Below are 19,499 nucleotides of genomic sequence, written 5' to 3'. Positions count from 1 at the left end.
GCTGAGCCGGGCAGGAGAGGGACTAGCACCGCAATAGGTAGAAGTCACGGGATTGGCTGGCGGAAAGCCCAGTGTCCAGTTTCCATTGAGAGACGCAGTTTAGACCGCGGAATTGTAAGCACGGGAGAAGCAGTCGACTACGGAGAAATCGTAGCCTTGCTGTGAGAAATAGGATTTATGAGATAGCAATTGAACTGAAGTTACAAGGCAAAATTTGTGCCCTTGAGTGGGATTAAAAATTAATTGGCCAACAGGTCAAGGCCGAAAAAACTAAGTACCCTGGGGAGGCTGGATTTTAGTAGTATAACTCTCAAAACCACCAATAAAATAGCTGAGTTTAACGGCGTAGTAGTCCTAATACTGATAATTGAACGACAGGACGACTTTCCAATAGAAGCGAATAAAAGTGAGGTGGGCGGAGAGCCTGGAGCGACAGACACACATTTAAACCAATGGTCAGGTTACATCCAGAAAGTAGGGGCGTACCTTTCAGCTGAGCGACAGACTCGAAGAGCCAGTGATAGATGGGTTCTTGAGCTCCGCGACCAACCAGAAGGGCAAATTCCCCTGGAGAAGCTCTGAGGGGCGGGAAGAGAGAAGGTACGCGGATCTCCGCACACCCCGGCGGAAGAGGCAGATTCAGGAAGCCATTACGCAGCTGGCTGGCAGCGGCTGGGCCAGTCGGGGCTGGGCCCTACGCACTTTGCGTAGCAAGGGGGGTTACCTAAGGCCTGGTGCTTGGCTTTGAGCAAGACCGGCCCATCCCCTGTAGGGGGGTGGGTGAGGGACGAGGCTGGGGAAGAACAGAAGGGAAATAGGGGTGATTGGGAGCATTATAATTTCTTTAATAATAGGAGTGAAGAGAGGCTATGGCTGTCCCAGCCAAGAAGAGGAAGATGAACTTCTCGGAGCGAGAGGTGGAGATCATCGTGGAGGAGCTGGAGCTGAAGAAGCACCTGCTAGTGAACCACTTCAACGCCGGGGTCCCTCTGGCCGCCAAGAGTGCAGCCTGGCACGGCATCCTGAGAAGGGTCAACGCGGTGGCCACGTGCCGCAGGGAACTGCCCGAGGTCAAGAAGAAGTGGTCGGACCTCAAGACGGAGGTCCGTCGCAAGGTTGCCCAAGTCCGGGCCGCTGTGGAGGGTGGCGAGGCCCCAGGCTCCACCGAGGAAGACGGAGCCGCTGGGCCTGGGACAGGCGGTAGCAGTGGCGGAGGTGGCCCAGCGGTAGCACCCGTCCTGCTGACCCCCATGCAACAACGCATCTGCAACCTGCTGGGTGAGGCCACCATCATCAGCCTGCCCAGTACCACAGAGATCCACCCCGTGGCCCTCGGACCCGCGGCCACTGCAGCCGCAGCCACAGTCACCCTGACACAGAGTGAGTGACCTCCCTGCCCAGCTCTACGTGCATAGAGGGGAAGGGCCGGCCAGCACTGGGGCATCCTGGGGACGGTGGCCGCCAAGGATCAGAAGGTCAGATGGGGATCTTGGAGGATAAAAGGCCTTCCAAGTGGCTCCCCAGAAGCGATCTTGTTCCCTTTGGGACTTCCTCAGCATGTGGTCCGGCCTTGTCCCATGCTGGGTAGCTCTCTACTGTGTGTGTTGCCACCATTTATGTTGGTGATTCCCACCGCTTGCTGAACTATGTGGTCCTTGGAGGAGACACAGGCCATAACTGTATACCCACAGGACTTATCCCAGGGCCTAGCAGGTGGTGGCACCCAGGATCCCGCTTATTGAATGAATAGATGAGAATAATACTACCTAGGTGAGACATCGTTAACATTCACCAGGGCCTGATTCCAGCTGCTAATCTACTAATTCACCTACTCCTTTAACATGAGTGCTTATTCCATGCCAAACCCCATGCTGGGCGCTGGAATTACCTAGGCATTCATAATATAGACCCATTATATTCTAGGGGAGTCTAGAGGAAGGGCTCATAAGAGGAAGAGGCTCCCTGGGGAGGCGGGGACAAGTGTTTGCTATTGGCCCTGAAGGGTGGAAAAAGCTGGCCTCTTCTGTGTGCCCAGGGCCCACAGAGTGCATCTGAGACCCCTTCAAAAGTTCTCAGCTACGAATGACAATAGAACTGACGGGTTGGGTTTTCTGGTTGAGGTGATGGTTTGTGCCTCTGTGCACTTCTTATTTGTAATGGGCTGTGAACTGTGTCGGCCAGTTTTTCTCTTTTGTTTTTCAGTTTTTGGGAGGGTTTTTTTGTGTGTGTGTTTGAGACAGGGTCTCGCCATGTGGTTCAGGCTGGCCTTGAACTCACTGTGTAGCCCCGGGTGCCCTCAAACTCGTGATCGTCCTGCCTCAGCCTCTTGAGTCCTGGGATTACAGGAGTGCACCACCACACCTGGCTTCTGCCGGGGTGGGGGCTTGGAGTAATCGGGTGTATGCGCGAGTGCCACCGCATCCTGCCCCCACCGTGCCATACTTCTTGGTTACATATATTGAGGTGGGAAAAAGGGACAAGCGTTCATCTAACTCAGATGCTGTTCTGGAACAGGAAGGACATATAAGTATCCCATGGACTAAAGAAAGAAAAAGGGAGACATTTACTTTAGCTACTTCTGCCCTGCTCCCTGCTGCCAGCTCCTTTTCTGCTTATCCTCAAGAGACTTGGAAGTCAAGAGAGCATCAAAGGAGGTTGACTTGTCCAGCTGCAGTCAGCTGTGTCATCCACCCCACCCCACCCCACCCCCCGTGTGCCTGCTGCTGGCTGTGACCCTGCCTTCAAGGCGCCTTAAGCAGCTGAACACTTTCCAGTGCAGTCGTTAGGACCCGGCTCTGCTGAATGAGCCGTGAGACCTTTGGCAAATCATTTTGGATTTCTGGGCTCCTCATCCCTGCAAATGAAGATGACAGTGTCTACCTCTTGTCATGAGGATTCAAAGGGGCTGATAAGTACAAAGTGCCTGGCACGTAGTAGATGCTTTAAAATTGTTTGCTAGTATTTTTAAAAAACTAAAGCTAAAAAACAAGTTCTTGCTAGTATTGTTATTAGCTTCATTTTTTGTCAGACCCAGAGCTGCCTCTGGCTGCTGTAGAGGCCCTTAGAATCTGGATTTATCCTTGAATCACTATAAAGCCAGGCGGCCTGAATTTTCCTTTGTCTCCCCCTAGAGTTTAATAGCCCCCTCCCCAGCCCGCAGAAGGTGACTAACTGCCTGTGCCTTGGTCTTTCTTCCCTGCAGTCCCCACAGAGGCCACCTACCACGCACTGGAGGAGGGCGTGGTCGAGTACTGCACCACGGAGGCCCCGCCACCTCTGCCAGCGGAAGCCCCAGTGGAGGTGATGGCCCAGCATGGCGACACATCCGTCAAGCCGCAGGCGCTCAAGAGCCGCATCGCCCTCAACTCAGCCAAACTGATCCAGGAGCAGCGGGTCACCAACCTGCACGTGAAGGAGATCGCACAGCACCTGGAGCAGCAGAACGACCTGCTGCAGATGATCCGCCGCTCGCAGGAGGTACAGGCCTGTGCCCAGGAGCGCCAGGCCCAGGCCATGGAGGGCACCCAGGCAGCCCTGAGCGTGCTTATCCAGGTCCTCCGACCCATGATCAAAGATTTCCGTCGCTACCTGCAGAGCCAGACGCCCAACCCAACCTCGGCTTCTGACCCTGGGCAGGTGGCCCAGAACGGGCAGCCCGACGGCGTCATCCAGTGAGGGCAAGGTCCCGGCCTTCTGCTGTGATTGGATGAATCCTCTGTGGCCTCGTAAGTGGCTTCTGGGATTGCCCATGGGCCAGCCGCGTGGACAGCTCCCACTTTGATAGTCACTTGGGGTCCACAGTTCTGAGAAAGGGAGACTGGGAAGAGGGACTTGTCAGGCTCCTGGGCTCCAAACCCACTTCCGCCCACCTCTGGAGCTGCCTCGCTGAGATCCAGAAGATTGGTCAGCCGGGGGTCGCTGTGCTGGTGATGAGACACAGGTGGTCATGAGCCAGGCTGGGGACGTGACCCAGATTCCGTCCAGGAAAACTCGAAAGGAAACATTGGCTCTTGCTAGGGGCCCCAGCCCTGTGCCAGGCCTTTGAGTGCGATCACGATGGTGGCACTGGTGCCAGCAGGAGGGCAATAAATAACATCCTCCTCCCGCTCTGGGGAATCCACTGCGCCCAAAGAGAAAGCCCACCCTCTCTCCTGCTCACTTTGCCTCAGTTCTCAGGGAACTGTCCTCACTGCTGTGCCCGTCAGTCCCCACCCCAGGCACAGCGAAGACCCTCCGCAATACCCCCGTCAACACTCACAGCTACCCCTCTGCCCACCTGGCTCGGGATGCCGTGTGTAGAGGAGACAGGTTGGCTATTTCTCATCTTCTACTTCGTCTCTGGGCAGCCCTTTGTGGTTTGCCCCCAAAGCTTTGGGCACTGTCAGTTTTAGAGAAAGAAGATCCACATGGAGTCAAACCACAGTGTGTTTGAGGTCACTGTTGGTTTTCCCGGTCATTTTTATCCTCTAGTGAACCCCTTCTGGGAAGACCCAAAGGAGGGCATCGCTGTGGCCATGCCTTTCCTCCTTTCTTCCCTGCTGAGTCCATTTCCAGACTCAGTGCAAAGAAGAGCCTTCAGCCAGGAGTGGTAGCCCATACCTGTAATCCCAGCACTCAGGAGGCTGAGGCAGGAGGACCTGCACAAGTTCAGGGCCAGCCTGGGCTACATAATGAGTTCAAGGCCAGCCTGAACTACATACATTGCAAGACCTTGCCTCAAAAAAAAACAAAAATAAGGATGGGGATTTAACTCAGTGGTTCTGTCACCTGTCTCGCAAGCGCAAGGTCCAGAGTTCAATCCCCGGTATCAAAAATAAATACATAAAAGACAGCCCTGCTCATGCCCACCCTGGACTGTTCTCCCCTGCCCCATCAGTCAGTGCCCCTCTGATTGGCTGAGTGATTCTGAAGCCACTTTTAACCTTGAATATATGAAGCAAGAGAGATGAAGCTATGACCTATGAAGTGGGACCCTTGGACCCCACGAGCTGCACAAGTGCAGAGTGCTGTGTGCTGGAGGAGGTGCTGCTCCTGCCACCCGACTCCTCTGAGCCACCCCTGAGGGTCTGACCCGCTGGTGCTTGTTGTCCCTTTCGTTCACAGGCCCGCCATCCATCGCCGAGACGCCCGCATCTCCCTGGTGTCCCCAAGTTTGCTGTCTTGCTGCTGGTGCCTTGGCCGCAGGTGATCCACGGTGACAACGCTTCAGGTCTATCAACAAGGGGCAGTGCCGCCCGCCTGGGCAGGTCTGTCTAGAATTGCTCGGCGCCACCACTGTGATCGCAGGAGACGCCCCCGAAGCCGGCGGGGAGGGGGCCCTGGGCCTCACCCTCTCTGGGGAGGCCTGTGTGCGGTGCCGGCTGCAGGGGGCGGAGGGGGACTGAGCCCGGCTCGAGCTGGGTGGCAGAGCCGTAGCCGGAAGGCAGCCGTCCCTGCCAGCTTGGCACCCCTGCTCTGTGGAGCCTGGTGGCCCCGAAGGATCTGCGACTTGGTTTGGTTTTTCTCTAGGGATGGAAATCTGAGCCAGTATTGTGTCTGTTTCACTTGGGTGTAAAGAAGCCTGGATCGCTTAAACGGACTCATTGTTTCCAGGTCATAGTTTTAAATTAAAGAAGTCACTTTTTTGTACACACGTTTCTCTGTGTCGGCATTGGTTATATGGAGAACAGAGTACAGGCAGTGAACTCAGGCTGAATCTGGCCCACACTTTTTTTTTATTATTTTAGCCCCTTCCCCTCCCTTTGTACAGAAGCTTTGATTCCGCTTTTTCCTTCTATTTTCACTTTTTTCTTGGCCCTTGATCCCCCCACCAGGTTGTCACTTTCTCCCCGTTTCCCAACCTCCATTATACATTTCAGCCCTCAGTTCCACTTTCGGTTTCTCACACCAGAGAAACAATGCAGTATTTAAACGTATGTGTCCGATTTATTTCATTTAAAGAGTGTGGTCTCAAGGTCCAGCCGTGTAGCTATAAATGTCTGAAGCTCACCCTTCTTCCACGGTAGTACTCCATTTTATTTTTTAAAAATAAACAAAAAACACATCTTCTTTATCCAGTCTCCAGTTGATGGGCTTTTGGGCTGTTTCCAAGATTTACATATTGCAAACTGCTGCTGTAAACATGGGTGTGCATATATCACTGTGGCATGATGCTTTTAATTCTTTCAGAAGGATACCAAGAAGAGGTATAGCTGGGTCAAATGGAACCTCTAGTTTTAATTTTTTGAGAAATCACACTGATTTCCACAGTGGTTGCACCTGTCTACACATTCAGCCAACAGTGGAGAAATAAAGTTTTATTGGAACACAGGCACACCCATTCCTTGAGGCTCTGTGGCCATTTTTGTGCTCTAATAGCAGAACTGAGTAGTTTTTAACAGGCACCTGGCCCACCAAGCCAAAAGTATTTATTTTCTGGCTTTTATACAGAAAAAGCCTTCCTGTTTCTGGGTTAGGAGATGATTTCAGATTCTGGGGAAGAATTACCAATCCTAGGTCTAACCCAAAACCTAGAATAGACTCTTGGAGGGAGAATAAGACTCTGCAGCTCAAACTGCACATGGTGGTGTACACATGTAATCCCAGCACGGGGGAGGCTGAGGCAGGAGGGTCGCGGCTACCCAGTGAGTTATATAATGAATACAAGGCCACCCTAAAATACACAGTGGGACCCTATCTGGGTGTGATCCCATCCTTCCTGAAAGCTGAGGACTCTGGCTCCCAGACTGCAAGACAAACTCAGCCAAAGTCCAGTTCCTACTCTAAAGAAGGGTGGCTCTTGGGAGTCTCTGCAAAGCAAGTGGGAGTCCCGAGAGCAGGGATACCACTGAGGCAAGAATAGCCTTCTTTCTGGAGGGACCTCAAGCCTCTTGGGTAGTCATGTTCTCATCAGTGTTTACTACTAATAAAAAAAAAAGCAGTGATTGTTGGACCCCCTCCTCTGCCCAGTCCTAAAAGCAGTACGTCATTACCTCCTTACAAGAGCCCCAGGAAGAAGGCGATCACGTTCTCATTTGCAGGTGAGGGCACTAAGGGTCAGAGGTTAAACAGTTGCCTAGGGCTGGTGTGGTGGTGCACACCTGTAATCCCAGCCTGTGGGAAGCTGAGGCAGGAGGATCGTGAGTTCAAGCCCAGGGTGGGCAACTTGGTGATTTAATAAGACTCGATCTCAGAAATGGCTGGGGGTGTAACTCAGTGCAAAAGCCTAGGTTCAGTCCCCAGTACTGGGGGGGGCAAGCATGTGAGCCGGAAGATACTTGTTCAGTCTGCCTCAAATCTTTGTGGCCTCCGTTTCATTGATCCTAGAAGCAGCAGAGGACAAATAATGACCTCTACTTGACAGTGGTGTGCGAAGGAACCAACAGCTACCACCCTCGAGCGTGAACTCTGTGTACATAGTGTCCTGGGCACTCTGTGTGCTTAATGCTTAATCTTGATTAACCAGGGTGGCTTGCGGGATGCCTGGGAGATTAGTAAAATACACTTCTGGGTGTGTCGGGGTGGGTCATGGGAGTGTGACCGCGGAGCAGGCTACGTCAACTCCCCGTTCCTTCCTCTCTGGCCTCTTTTTTTTTTTTTTTTTTTCCCAACAGGGTTTCACTGTGTAGCCCTGGCTGACTTCAAACTGATGAGGATCCTCCTGCCTCAGCCTACCAAGTGCTGAGATTACAAACATATACACTATGCCCAGGCCAGTGGGCATTTTTCAACAATGCTGGAACCAGAGAGTAGCAGTGCACAGGAGGTAAAGTCAGAAGGACGTGAGGCAGGGTGGGGTAAAGGGGAGCAAGGCTGGTGCAGGAAGAACTCAGGCCAGGAGGATCTGGCTGCAGATGCCCTGAGAGAGGCGGGCTGTGCTAGGGCTATGCTGGGCTGAGCCGGCGACTGCTGGCTGCAGTGTCCCCACAGTCCTGGGATCATTGTGACCAAGGAGGAAATGGCAGCTTCCCAGGGTTCCCTTTCCCATGGACAGTGCCAGGGGAGGATCAGCGTATCTGGTCCTGCAGGTGAGGATGTGAGATCAGCCCTCAGGAAGAAAGGCTCCTGTGGTTTTATGGACTGGGGACAGAGGGACAAGAACCAGAAGGGCAAGGCCAGGAGTGGAAAAGTACTGGGCGTAAAGCCTCCTTGAGACTCCCTGGTGTGCCTGCCTTGGTGGTGAACACCTGTGATCCAGGCACTGGGGAGTCTGAGGCAGGAGGATTGCCACAAGTTCCTGGGCTACTAGGGCCGGGGATTTAGCTCAGTGGTGCCACCACCTGCCTCCAAATACAGGGTCCTGTGTTGGATCCCTGGTACCACCCCTCAAAAAAACAAGTTCCAGGGCTACATAGTGAATCCAAGGCCAGCCTGTACTATGTAGTGAGACTCTTTCTTCAACAAAAAAACAAACTAAAAATCCTTCTCTAATAAGGTTGACTCCACGATGTTAGCAGGTTGACATGTAGATACTTGTAGATGGTTTCACGAAGTGCCTGGCTCTAAGTAGGTGCTCAATGCAAGGAGCGGCTTATTTCAGTCCTCTTGCTGTGTAACAAATGACCCGCAACTCAGGGACTGAAGCTACCGCCACTGTTCCTGATTTGCACTGTGATCCGGGGTGAGGGGACTCTGCTTCCCAGAGTAACAGACAGCACCCGTACCTGTCAGGTGAGGAGTCTCCCCACGGTCTGTCTGTCCCTGGGGACAAACTCCAGACAATCGGGGGCCTTGGGACGGTGTGAGGGGGTCACCCCATGGCTTTTGGTCTCAGATGACCAGCCCAACTTTGGGGTGATGCCTGCATAGGGGTGTGGTCTTCATAATGGCTGCTTGGTGATCCCAGCCCCAGGCTGTACCTGAAGGGGCTGCTTCTGTGTCCCTGCAAAGCTGCCACCTCCTCTGCCCACCTTGTCCCCAGCCAACTCCTGGGCAGTGTCGGGCCTAGCTTGGCCTTGCCGACCACCCACTCTTGGGTCCCTCACCCTGGACTCCTGGTTTCTGGCTGATTCCCAGCCTTGTCCACGTTCGTCCCAGCTGCAGCCCAGCCTGGCTCTGGCAGCGGCACCTTCATTCCCAGCTGTTGAAGCTGGGCACCTGGATGGACCTTTGGTCCCCTCCTAGTGCCACCCTTCACATCCAGTACTACTTCTTCCTCTTCTTTTCTTCCTCTTCCTCTTCCACTTCCACTTCTGCTGCTTCTTCTTCTTCTTTTTCAAATTCAGGGCCTTCACACTGAGCTACATCCCCAGACCTTTCTTGTTTTGCTTTGTTTTGTTTTACTTGAGACAGTGTCTCAATAAGTCACTAAATTATCCAGGCTGGTTTCAAGCTTGTGATCCTCCTGCCTCAGCCTCCCAGGTGTGCACCACCATGCATGCCTGGCTCTTACATCCAGTGGTTCAGCAGGCCTCCCGCAGGTCCTCAACCCCACACTCCCTGCCTCTGCTGCAATCCTTCATTCTCACCCACAACAGCCTCTCCTTGGCCTCTCTGCCTCCAGACCCCTCCCTTTGTTGTTGTCTGTCTTTGTTTGAGACAGGGTCTCGCTGTGCACCTCTGGCTGGAACTCCGTGTAGTCCAGGCTGGCCCGGAGCTCGCCATCCTCCGCCTCATCTTCCTGAGTGCTCTGACTACGAACATGCACCACCATGCCCGGTGTCTGCAGACACATATTTTTCTGTTTTCTTCTTTATCTTGATGATTGAGATAGAGTCTCTGCAGTTCAGGCTGGCCCTGAATTCACTATGTAGCCCAGGCAGACCTCGAACTATGGTGATTCTCCTGCCTCAGTCCCCCGAGTGCTGGGATTACAGCCACATGCCACCGTGCCCGGCCGGGTTTTGTTTTATTTTGTTTTGTTTGAGACAAGATCCCACTCTGCACAGTAGTAGTTCAGGCTGGCCTCAAACTCACGGGCCTCCCAAACGCTAGGATTAAGGCGAATGCCACCACCCCGCGGGCAATGCCATCTGTTTGTAAGTGGCAGACCCGGGAGTCACCTGGCTTCCGCCTCCCCTGTGACTCAACCTCCATTGAGAGCCTGAACATGCAGGCTGTGACCTCGGAAAAGCCCCGTCTCCGGTTCGGCTGGGGTTCCCTGCAGTGCGGCCTCTTCCTGAGGGCAGCTGGGAGCTAACCGTGAGATGAGGGAGGGAGATGCGTGGATTGGATCACAGCAGTCCACGCTGGCCTGGCCCTGAAGGACCCGAAGAGGCTGGAAGGGTCGCTTCAGGGCACACGCATGCGCACCGAGGTTCCCCAAGCGTCCGCCCCCATCCCTAGTCTTCCTGTCATCGCCCGCGGCCTAGAGCAGCTCAGGGGAAATCGCTTGGTTCAGCAAAGAGTGCCTTGCGCCCCCTGCAGGAAGCAGGCTCGGAATTAGAGTTAGGGTTAAGGAAGGTCAAGAATGTAGGCCAGCCCTGCCTTACGACCCTTTTCACACACACACACAAAAAAAGCCAGTTTAAACCTGTTGACTTCTTAGTCTAAACCTTCAGGCCAAACAAAACAACCCCCGGGGCTAGATTCAATCATAGAAGCGGCTTAACCTAACGTGCTGGGGTCTAGTGTTAAGCCCCCTGAGAGGAGCTAAAAGTGGGCAACCCAGGCAGAGGCAGGACGCCGGAGAGAACCTCTCTCCTCTGCATCTCGCCTCTTCCTCCTTATTGCATGTGGCTGTCCTGCCTGGGATGACCCCAGAAAGATGCCTTTTGTTTGGGTTTTTGTTTTGTTTTGCTTTGCTTTGTTGTTGTTATCCTTGTTGATGCAGGGTCCTGCTATGCAGTCCAGGCTGGCCTTGAACTCACTACGTAGACCAGACTGGCTTGGAACTCAAAGCAATCCTCCTGCCTCAGCCTCTCAAGTGCTGGGATCACAGGTGTGCGCCATGATACCTGGCTGTCAGATGCCCCTTTCTTGGCCCTGGCTATGTGACTCATGGGGAGGAGCTAGGCTGGAGTCTTGGCTCTGTTCTGGACTGAGTCACTGTGACCCGGGTTGACGGTGACACTCATATCCACCTGCCCATCAGGAATCGGTGCAGAGGGGACTGGCCGCAGCAGGGCCCCCTAGGGCTGAGGCCAGAGGCCTCTCGCAGGGTGCTATTCTGTTGGGAGATTGGGCGAAAGGCATCCCGATCTCTTCTATTTTTCCTTTTTCCTTTCCTTCTTCCCTCCTTGCCCACCTCTTTCTCTTTTGCTTTTTAAATTTTTTCCCCAATTCTCTTTTTCAGTAGTCGGATTGAATCCAGGGCCATCGCACTGAGCTACTTCTCCAGCCCTTTTTAAATTTTTTTGTTTGTTTCTGTTTTGTTTGGTTTGGTTTGGTTTGGTACCGGGGATCAAACTCAGGTCCTTGAGCTTGCGAGGCAGGCAGCGAACCACTGAGCTAAATCCCTGGCCCCCTTTTCAATTTTTTATAGTAGCTACTTTCCTTTCCCTTAAAAAAAATATATATATATATATAATTTTTGAGACAAGGTGTTGCTAAATTGCTAAATTGCTCAGACTGGGCTCTAACTTGTGATCCTCCTCGGCCTCCCAGAGTGCTGGGACTGCAGGTGTGTACCGCCACAACCAGCTCTTATTATTTTGTCTCAGTTGGGGAGTCCGGTCTCAAACCAGCGATCCCTCCCTATAATTTACCTCCCGAGTAACCGGGTTTCCGAGCGTGCGCCACCTTCTGGCTGTTACGGGTGCCTGCTCGGCAGAGAGAGCTGAGCTGCGACTCTAGGCTGTTTTGGAGCCCCACCTCCTGCAGTCTCGGTGCAGGGCGCATGCAGGCGAGAGCGCAGTTCTGCTTCAAGAACAAGGGTATGACCCAGGACTGCTCTCTGAGCGACACAATGAAACAAGGCAAGACCTGAAGCAACCCTCTAGCGTGACTTGCTTTTATTTATTTTGGATTTTTGAGATGAGGGTCTCACTATATCACCCAGGCTGGCCTCCAACTCGCGGCGATCCTTCCAGTGCTAGGGTTAAGGGTGTGTACAGCATGCCCGGCTTGTACTCGCTTGTAGGTACTGGCTTTTATCAGTAATTTTAGAAGTCGTCTAACCAAACGATATACTCCCACGAGCTCTGCCGTTGCTAACCCTGCTGCTGCATGGTCTCTATAGAAACGGTTTTTAACCCATTTTCTGCTTAGAAAAAGGTGCACCTCGACGCCAACGCGCAGTTAATTTTCAGCAAGGGAGAATCGCTGTATTTTCTAAGTGGAAACACCACGAGTAAAATCAGAATGCCATCAATAGAAAGATACTTTTTTGCTTCCAAAGACCATGGATCTAGTAGAGCGAGACGTTTGGTGGCACACTCGGAGGATAAGGGGAGGACTGCAATCTGGGAATTATCTCAGGGTAAACATTGCTGCGGCTAATATTGGGGCAGTGGGAAAATGGTTGTTGTTCTGCTTATTTATTTTGTTATTTGAGACAGGGTTTCACTGTGTAGTTCAGGCTGGCCTTGAACTCCCAGCGATGCTCCTGCCTCTGCTTCCTGAGTGCTACTACTTTAGGACTAAGGTATGTGTCCCCACGCCCAACAGGAAATGGGATTTAAGTAACTTTTGAGGAACTGTGGGGCTGTTTTTTTGTTTAAAAGTTGAAATGGCCCCACCTTTCACTTGGACCTGCACAGCTCTCTGACTCGAGAGGACCCAAACTCCGCACTCTGGACACGCTTTAACTACGCATGTGCAGAACAGCCGGCGTCCACCTCCCTGCCCCCAGTCCCACCCCACAGAGCACCCAGTCTCTTTAGCCCACAAGTACCCAAACCCCTATCCTCATGGTTCAGATTTGAGCCCCGGCTCTACCCTCCTCAGGGCTCCTAGAGAGCAAACTGTAGCTCAGGGTTTGGCACCCAGGAGCCTGGTTCCCTAATATGTGCTTTTGGGCTGGGGATTTAGCTCAATGGTGCCACCGCTTGCCTCGAAAATGCAAGGTCCTGAGTTGGATCCCCGGTACCAAAAAAAAAAAAAAAAGGAAAGAAAGAAAAGAACTAAAGAACTAGTAATATTCGCTCTGTAGTCTTGACCCCCCCGCCACTGGGACTGAAGATCTAACTCAGGACCTTGCACTTGCCAGCAGGGGTGGCACTGAGCTACATCCCCAGCCCCGTAGTTTTGATCTTGATCAAAGCAGGTATCTGTCATCAGCAGCTAAGAGTCCTAATGCGTTCTGCCACCCTAAGGATCTGTAATTCAGATTTTAGCACAAAATATCACTGAGTATTTACCTAGGCTTGTTGTTTCTCGAGTTATAACCCAAGGAACACTTGCTTTAGGACCGACTGGGTTGGAACACTCCTGGCCTGCACCTGCTTGTTTGGTTGGGCGGGTGGTTTTGAGATAGGGCTTCTCTGTGTAGTTCAGGCTGGCCTTGAACTCACTGTAGAGCCCGGGCTGACCTCTAACTGGAGGGGATCCTCCTGCATCAGCCTCCTGAGCACTGCCCTCCATGCCCCAACGTGGCCCTCATCTTGGAACGGAAGCCTGACTCTGGTGGGGCAGGGTGGGGAGTTGAAGATCAATCAGGCACCCTCTGCCCTGATGCAACACCTGCTCTGCCCTCCCCTCCAGCCTGAGCCACAGGATTCTGCCCCGCTGGCCACCTCAGATTGGATGAGGCATCCGGTCTACATTGGGTCCGTGGTTCTTTCTCTGCAGTGTGGAACTGGATCTAGGGTCCAGCTCAGTCTTTGTGGCGAGTGGAACTTCCTGCCCTTCACACACCAAGATGCAGGAAAGGCTGCTGCAGAAGAGAAAACAGAAGCGTGCGTGCACGCGTGCGTGCGTGCGTGTGTGTGCGTGTGCGTGCGCACGCAGTCTGGGACAGTCCTGCAGGCAACTCTGACCACATGAGCTTCCCAGGTCCCCTTCCCAGTGCCCATGAGACCCCCATTTTTTCCTAACCCTTTCCCCTCTGCTGGTAAACTAAGTGGGGTGTCTTGGACATGCCTGAAATCCCAGCACTCGGGAGGCTGAGGCAGGGAGATCACTGTGAGTTTGAACCCAACCTGGGCTCCATAGTGAGCTCAAGGCCAGACTGAACTACGCAGTGAGACCCTGTCTCAAACAACAAAAAGAAACAAAGAAAAACAAAACAAAAACTCCGTTTCCTCTTCGGTGGTAACTGAGGTGATTTTCGTTACTTGGAAACAACTGACACTGAACTAAATGTAATTCGTTTCTCAAGGTCTCTTCCCTCAGCATGGGCCCCCAAGTTGATGTATGTAAAGGGGGCAGGAGGATTTTTCTGTCATTGTGCTTCTCAAACTTTGGCATGCACTGAAATGACAAACTGTTTAAAACACAGGGTCCTGGACCTATGCAGGGACACTAGGGGTCAACTGTTGGGACCCAGTTGTCTGAATTTTTTGTTTGCTTTTTGTTTTGTTTTTTGAGACAAGGTTTCACTATGTAGCCCAGGCTGGCCTCGAACTCACGTGATCCTCCTGCCTCAGCTCCTGCGTGCTAGTATCACATGCATTTACCACAATGCCAGGCTTATATTTACTAATACTAGTTGGCTGCCGCTGCTGTTTGAGACAGAGCTTGACTAGGAGGTTCAGGCTGGTCTCGAACTCGCTACATAGCACCCAAGATGGCCTTGAACTTGGGATCCTTTTGCCTCAGCTTCCTGGGTGCTGAGATTATCTGTGTGAACTACCATGCCCAGCCCTTTTTTTTTTTTTTTTTTTTTTTTTGGTTTTTTAAGACAGGGTCTCACTATGTAGTTGAGACTGACCTGGAACTCACTATGTAGCCCAGACTTGTCTTGAACTCACAGCAATCCTCCTGCCTCAGCCTCCCAAGTGCTGGAATTACAGGTGTGTGCCACCACACCCAGCCTTTTTTTTGGTACTAGGGATCAAACTTGGGCTCTTGCTCTTGCGAGGCAGAAAGTGGAACCACTGAGCTAGAACCCTGGCCCCAGGCTACATTTATATAGCTAATAAATTTATATTATATTTAACTTGATGAGGGTGTATGTATAGCTCTGCTTTCTGTCCTTGTACATTAGACTGCGTTTTCCAGAACTGACATAAATGAAATCACGCAGTGTGCACTCCTTCTTTGTCCATCTAGTTATTTTGAGATGCATTTATGTCGCGTGGGTGTTAACAGTTCATCCCTTCATTGCCCGAGAGGATACACTACAATTCGTTTTCTACACACACGTACACCACACACACATTCTAGCTCTGCAGCCCTGGCTGCTCTCCAGTTCCTGATGTCCCTTCCTGTCTCCGCCGCTGCGCACTGCCAGGCCCAGCTTAATTGGCATTTTTCTTAGAATAAATGCCTAAAGCGTCCTCTTCTTGTGCTTCTTTGTCATCTGTAATTTTCTTTCGCCAAGTGCCTATTCTGCTTCAATTGTTTTGGGGGGTTTTTTTGGGGGGGGTTGCAGCAGGGTCTCACTATGTAGTTGAGACTGCCCTAGAACTCACTATGTAGCCCAGGCTGGTCTCGAGCTCACAGCACCCTCCTGCCTCAGCCTCCTGAGTGCTGGGATGACAGGTGTGCGCCACCACGCCCAGCTCTTCAATTGTTTTCTGATTCAGAGCCAAGCATTCTTTTCATGTCTAGATACGAGCCCTCCATAATATTTATTTTGGCAAATTGGCTCCCACTCTGTGCTTGCCCTGCCTTGCAAGCTCAAGGACCTGCGTTCAATCCCCAGTACCCCAAAAAAAAGTTAAAATAATAAATAAAACCGTGGCAAGGATTAACTCAGGGCCTTCCAGCAGTGATGACAGTGTGTGGGTCTCCTCATAGCTGTAGAAGGTGAGGAACTTCATACAAATTCGCAGGAGGACTGTGCTGATGTTGCATTAAAAAAAAATCTTTAAATTCTTGTTCTTTTGACTCAGCAAGTTCAATTCTAGGAAGTAAATTAAGTAGTGTGAGCGATGCGCTACCTGAGTGTGGTGGTGCACACCTGTCCTCCTGGCACTCGGAGGCTGAGGCAGGAGGGTGACAAATTAGAATCCAGTCTAGGAAAGTGAGTGATTTAGTCTTGAGATCAGACATTGCCCGGCTGTGCCCTTCCTTGCCAGGCCCCTGTTTCCTCAGCACAATGAGCAGAGTCTTTCCTGCGTGTGACCCAATAGGGGCACAAGGTTCTGGCTTGGCACGTGAAAGGAGCCGAGTGGCCTGTGATTCTCTCTATGTGCTGCAGGTAGCGCTGTTTTGCCGCAGCCCTGAGTTCCAGCCCTAACGACGGCCCTGAGTATCCAGCTCTGGACTGGAGGGGACGTGGCCTGTTCTTCCAGTCGGTCTGGCGGCTCCGAGCTGATTCCCGGCAGAGACTGATCAGGAGTAGAAGTCAAGGCTGTAGCTAGGTGTGGTGGCGCACGCCTGTAATCACAGCACTCAGGAGGCCGAGGCAGGAGCACCCCTGTGAGTTCGAGGCCAGCCTGAATTACACAGCGAGACCTTGTCTCAAAATAGAAAAATAAAGGACTGTGACCAGACTTCCCTGTGGTTCTGGGTGCCCCTCCCTCTCTGCACCCCAAGTCTAAGCCCTGACAGTGAGGACTCAGATGGCTAAATAGCCTCACCCTCCCCTGTCCCTGAGGCAGGCATGACTCTTGGCTAAGCTTCTTCCTGGCTAATCTTACTCCCCACCCTTGGGGTCAGGATGTTTCCCCAACTCCTGGAGGGGAAAACTGAGGCCCAAAAAGATCAAGTAACTTTCTCATGGGTGGACCAACCGTGAGCAACCGGGAGTAAAGCTGGCATTCTGTACTCCTCTGTCTCTGTGCGGCAGAACTAGAGGCAACACAGGCTGGGAGAGGGCTCTGCCTTGCAGGATCCACTAGGAAGCTAGATGGAGATGGGTGCTTATAATCCCAGCACTCTGAAAGGCTGAGGCAGGAGGATCCCGAGTTCAAGTCCCACCTTGGTAATTTAGTGAGATCCTGTGTCAGCACAAGAAATAAAAAGGGCTGGGGCTGTAGGTCCATTCAAAGGCCCTGGGTCCATTCCTCAGTAGAGAAGTTGCTTGTTAAGGTGATAGTTAGGCGTACATGCTTTGCCTTCTTACTGAAATTATAGGAAAGGATTTTTTTTAAAAAAACATGATGTCCTAGAAGAGGCAAGAGGAAACAACCAAGAGGCTTCATCAAAATCTAAAATGTGCAGCTCATGCTCATGCCCTGGATCTCAGCATCAGTACTGAAAAAAAAAATTTGAGTTATAAAATACATAAAGAGGTGCATGCTTGTAATCCCAGTACTCAGGAGGCTGAGGCAGGAGGGTTGCTTCCAGTTTGAGACCATCCTGGACTACATAGTGAGTTCAAGGCCAGCCTGATCTATGCACCGAGACCCTGTCTCAAAGAAGAAGAGGAGGAGGAGGAGGAGGAGGAGGAAGAAATAATCTGAAATGAGACTAGCCCTAATTACATAATTACCTCCAGAGAAAATGAGGGAGAGAGAGGATGGGGAAATGGAAAGAGGTAAGTCCTTACTTGTCACGGCATTAAACAGTGCAGAGCAGATAGAATGGTCAGTAGAGAATGGCTAAAACCAATCTATGAAAAATGTATCCAAAGAGGGCTGGGGGTTTAACTCAATGGTTTCAGCACCTGACTCAAAAGCACAAGGACCAGCCGGGCATGGTGGCTCACACCTGTAATCCCAGCACTTGGGAGGCTGAGGCAGGAGGATCTCTGTGAGTTCAAGACCAGCCTGAACTACATAGTGAGTTCCACGTCAGTCTCAACTACATAGTGATAGTGAGACCCTGTCTCAAAAAACCGAAAAAAAAAATACAAGGACCAAAGTTTGATCCCCAGTACCAAAAAAGTAAAAAGTATCCAAAGAGCAATACCTACTTGGTTATGAGGTGCACTCCAGTAATCCCAGTTACCTGGGAGGCTGAAGCAGGAGGATCGAAAATTTGAGGCCACCCAGGGCCAATTTAGCAGGATCTCAAGTAAAAATTTAAAAAGATGCGGTAGCATGAGCTTATTGCTCGGAAATATGAGATGTGCAAGCGTTAGGGGAAAAAAAATCTCAAAATGCCAAAAGTGGTTGCTGCTGGGAGGCGGTGGACAGACAGGAAGCTGCTGCTGCTATCTGCTGCTGCCGTGAGTTCTCTCTCTTCTGAACCCCACTTCCTCCGGAGCTAACAGTACCAACCTTGGGTGCATCTTCATTCTGCGTGCACCTGCGACTGGGGTCAGCGTCAGCGGTGTTTTCTCTGGATGGTGCTGGAGGAGCAGAGCACCCTCCAGGTGGTGGGGTTTTTGTCTACTACCAGGGCCTTTGCGCTGAGCTATGTCTTCAGCCCTTTTTAAATTTTTTTATTTTGAGATAGGGTCTTGCTAAGTGGCCTAAACTGAGATCCTCCTGCCTCAGCCTCCCAGAGTGCTAGGATTAAAGGTGTGTGTGCCACTGTGCCAGGCCTGGTGAAGTCTTGGGGTCACTGGAGGTGGCAAAAATAAAAACTACTTAAAGGAAAAATTGAGCTAATTGGAAGAGTTTCTATTCATTGAGCTCCTATGGGTCAAACACTCTAGATGTTCTCATTTAGGGTTTTATTTTGTTTGTTTGTTTGTTTGGTACCAGGGATAGAAATCAGGACCTTGCACTTACGAGGTGCCACCGAGCTAAATCCCTGGCCCATGTTCGTTTGTTTGTTTGAGGCAGGGTCTTGCTATGCAGTTCCAGCTGGCCTTAAATTCACACTGATTCTCCTGTGTCAGCCTCCAGAGAGTTAGGAGTAGAGTCGTTCGTCACCGCACCTGGTTCCCCATTTAGTATTGTGAGCAACTTTGATTACTAGTCCAAGTTTTCATTTGAGGAAATGGGCTCAGAGAGGTTAAGTAACCTCCTGGAGGTCAGGTCACCCAGCTGGCAAGTGACAGATTCAGTACCCAGGGGCTGTCTGGCTGCCAAAAGGGAGGCTGGACAAACACAGGCCACCCCCAGCACCCAGAGTCCCTCCTGTGGGCCTGGACCCCTGAGGTCATCCTGGCACTGAACCCATCCCCGAGAGTTAGCATTGGGATCCTAACTGTAGGTGACACCGTCCAGGCTCTGTGTGCAGGAGCCAGGGACGGGGTCGGGCCAGCATCATGGCAGAAGCAGGAGCCTGGGGCCACCTGAGTGGAGCGACTTTGGGGCCAGGGCCTGGCTCGGAGCTGTGAGCTGTGTTTGCTCTCCGCACCTGACCGCTTGGGCCAGGGCCGCCATGGCAGTGCCTCTGGCCCACCGTGAGGTGAAGTAAAGTTGCCGCTGGGCTCTTTATTTATTTCTTTTTATTTTATTTTTTTTTGAGACAGGTTCTCCCTAAGTCTGAATCACCCAGGCTGAGCTTGAACTTGAAATCCTCCTGTCTCAGCCTCCCAAAGCACTAAAATCACAGGCCAGCGCCACCACCCGGCTCTGCCTCTTTAGCAAAGAATCATGCCCACCTCCAAACTTGCAAGAGAGCCCTGTCACCACTTCGCGGGTGCCATCTCGCCAGCCCTAACCACCTGTGCGGTAGGTCCCACTAAGAGGCCCAGA

At 51.9% G+C, this 19,499-nt stretch overlaps 1 protein-coding gene across 2 annotated transcripts; it reads left to right on the top strand.

Moving 5' to 3' along the window:
- Window positions 1-592: 592 nt before the first annotated feature.
- On the top strand, window positions 593-5,884 carry Naif1 (nuclear apoptosis inducing factor 1). Of its 2 annotated transcripts, XM_010613634.2 has the most exons (4): window positions 593-1,380; window positions 3,203-3,477; window positions 3,595-3,725; window positions 5,104-5,884. In XM_010613634.2, the coding sequence occupies exons 1-3, from the start codon at window positions 870-872 to the stop codon at window positions 3,673-3,675; spliced, it is 867 nt and encodes a 288-aa protein (XP_010611936.1). In that variant the 5' UTR covers window positions 593-869; the 3' UTR covers window positions 3,676-3,725; window positions 5,104-5,884. The 2 variants fall into 2 exon arrangements, with proteins under 2 accessions (XP_010611936.1, XP_010611935.1); XM_010613633.2 differs by having other exon boundaries at window positions 3,203-3,725.
- Window positions 5,885-19,499: the final 13,615 nt, after the last annotated feature.

Source organism: Fukomys damarensis, unplaced genomic scaffold (genome assembly GCF_012274545.1).
Source record: "Fukomys damarensis isolate Sample0158 unplaced genomic scaffold, DMR_v1.0_HiC HiC_scaffold_36, whole genome shotgun sequence".
In the NCBI taxonomy this organism is placed as follows: Eukaryota; Metazoa; Chordata; class Mammalia; order Rodentia; family Bathyergidae; genus Fukomys; species Fukomys damarensis.
The sequence above is the reverse complement of the archived record's forward strand: the minus strand, read 5'-3'. Positions and strand labels throughout refer to the sequence as shown.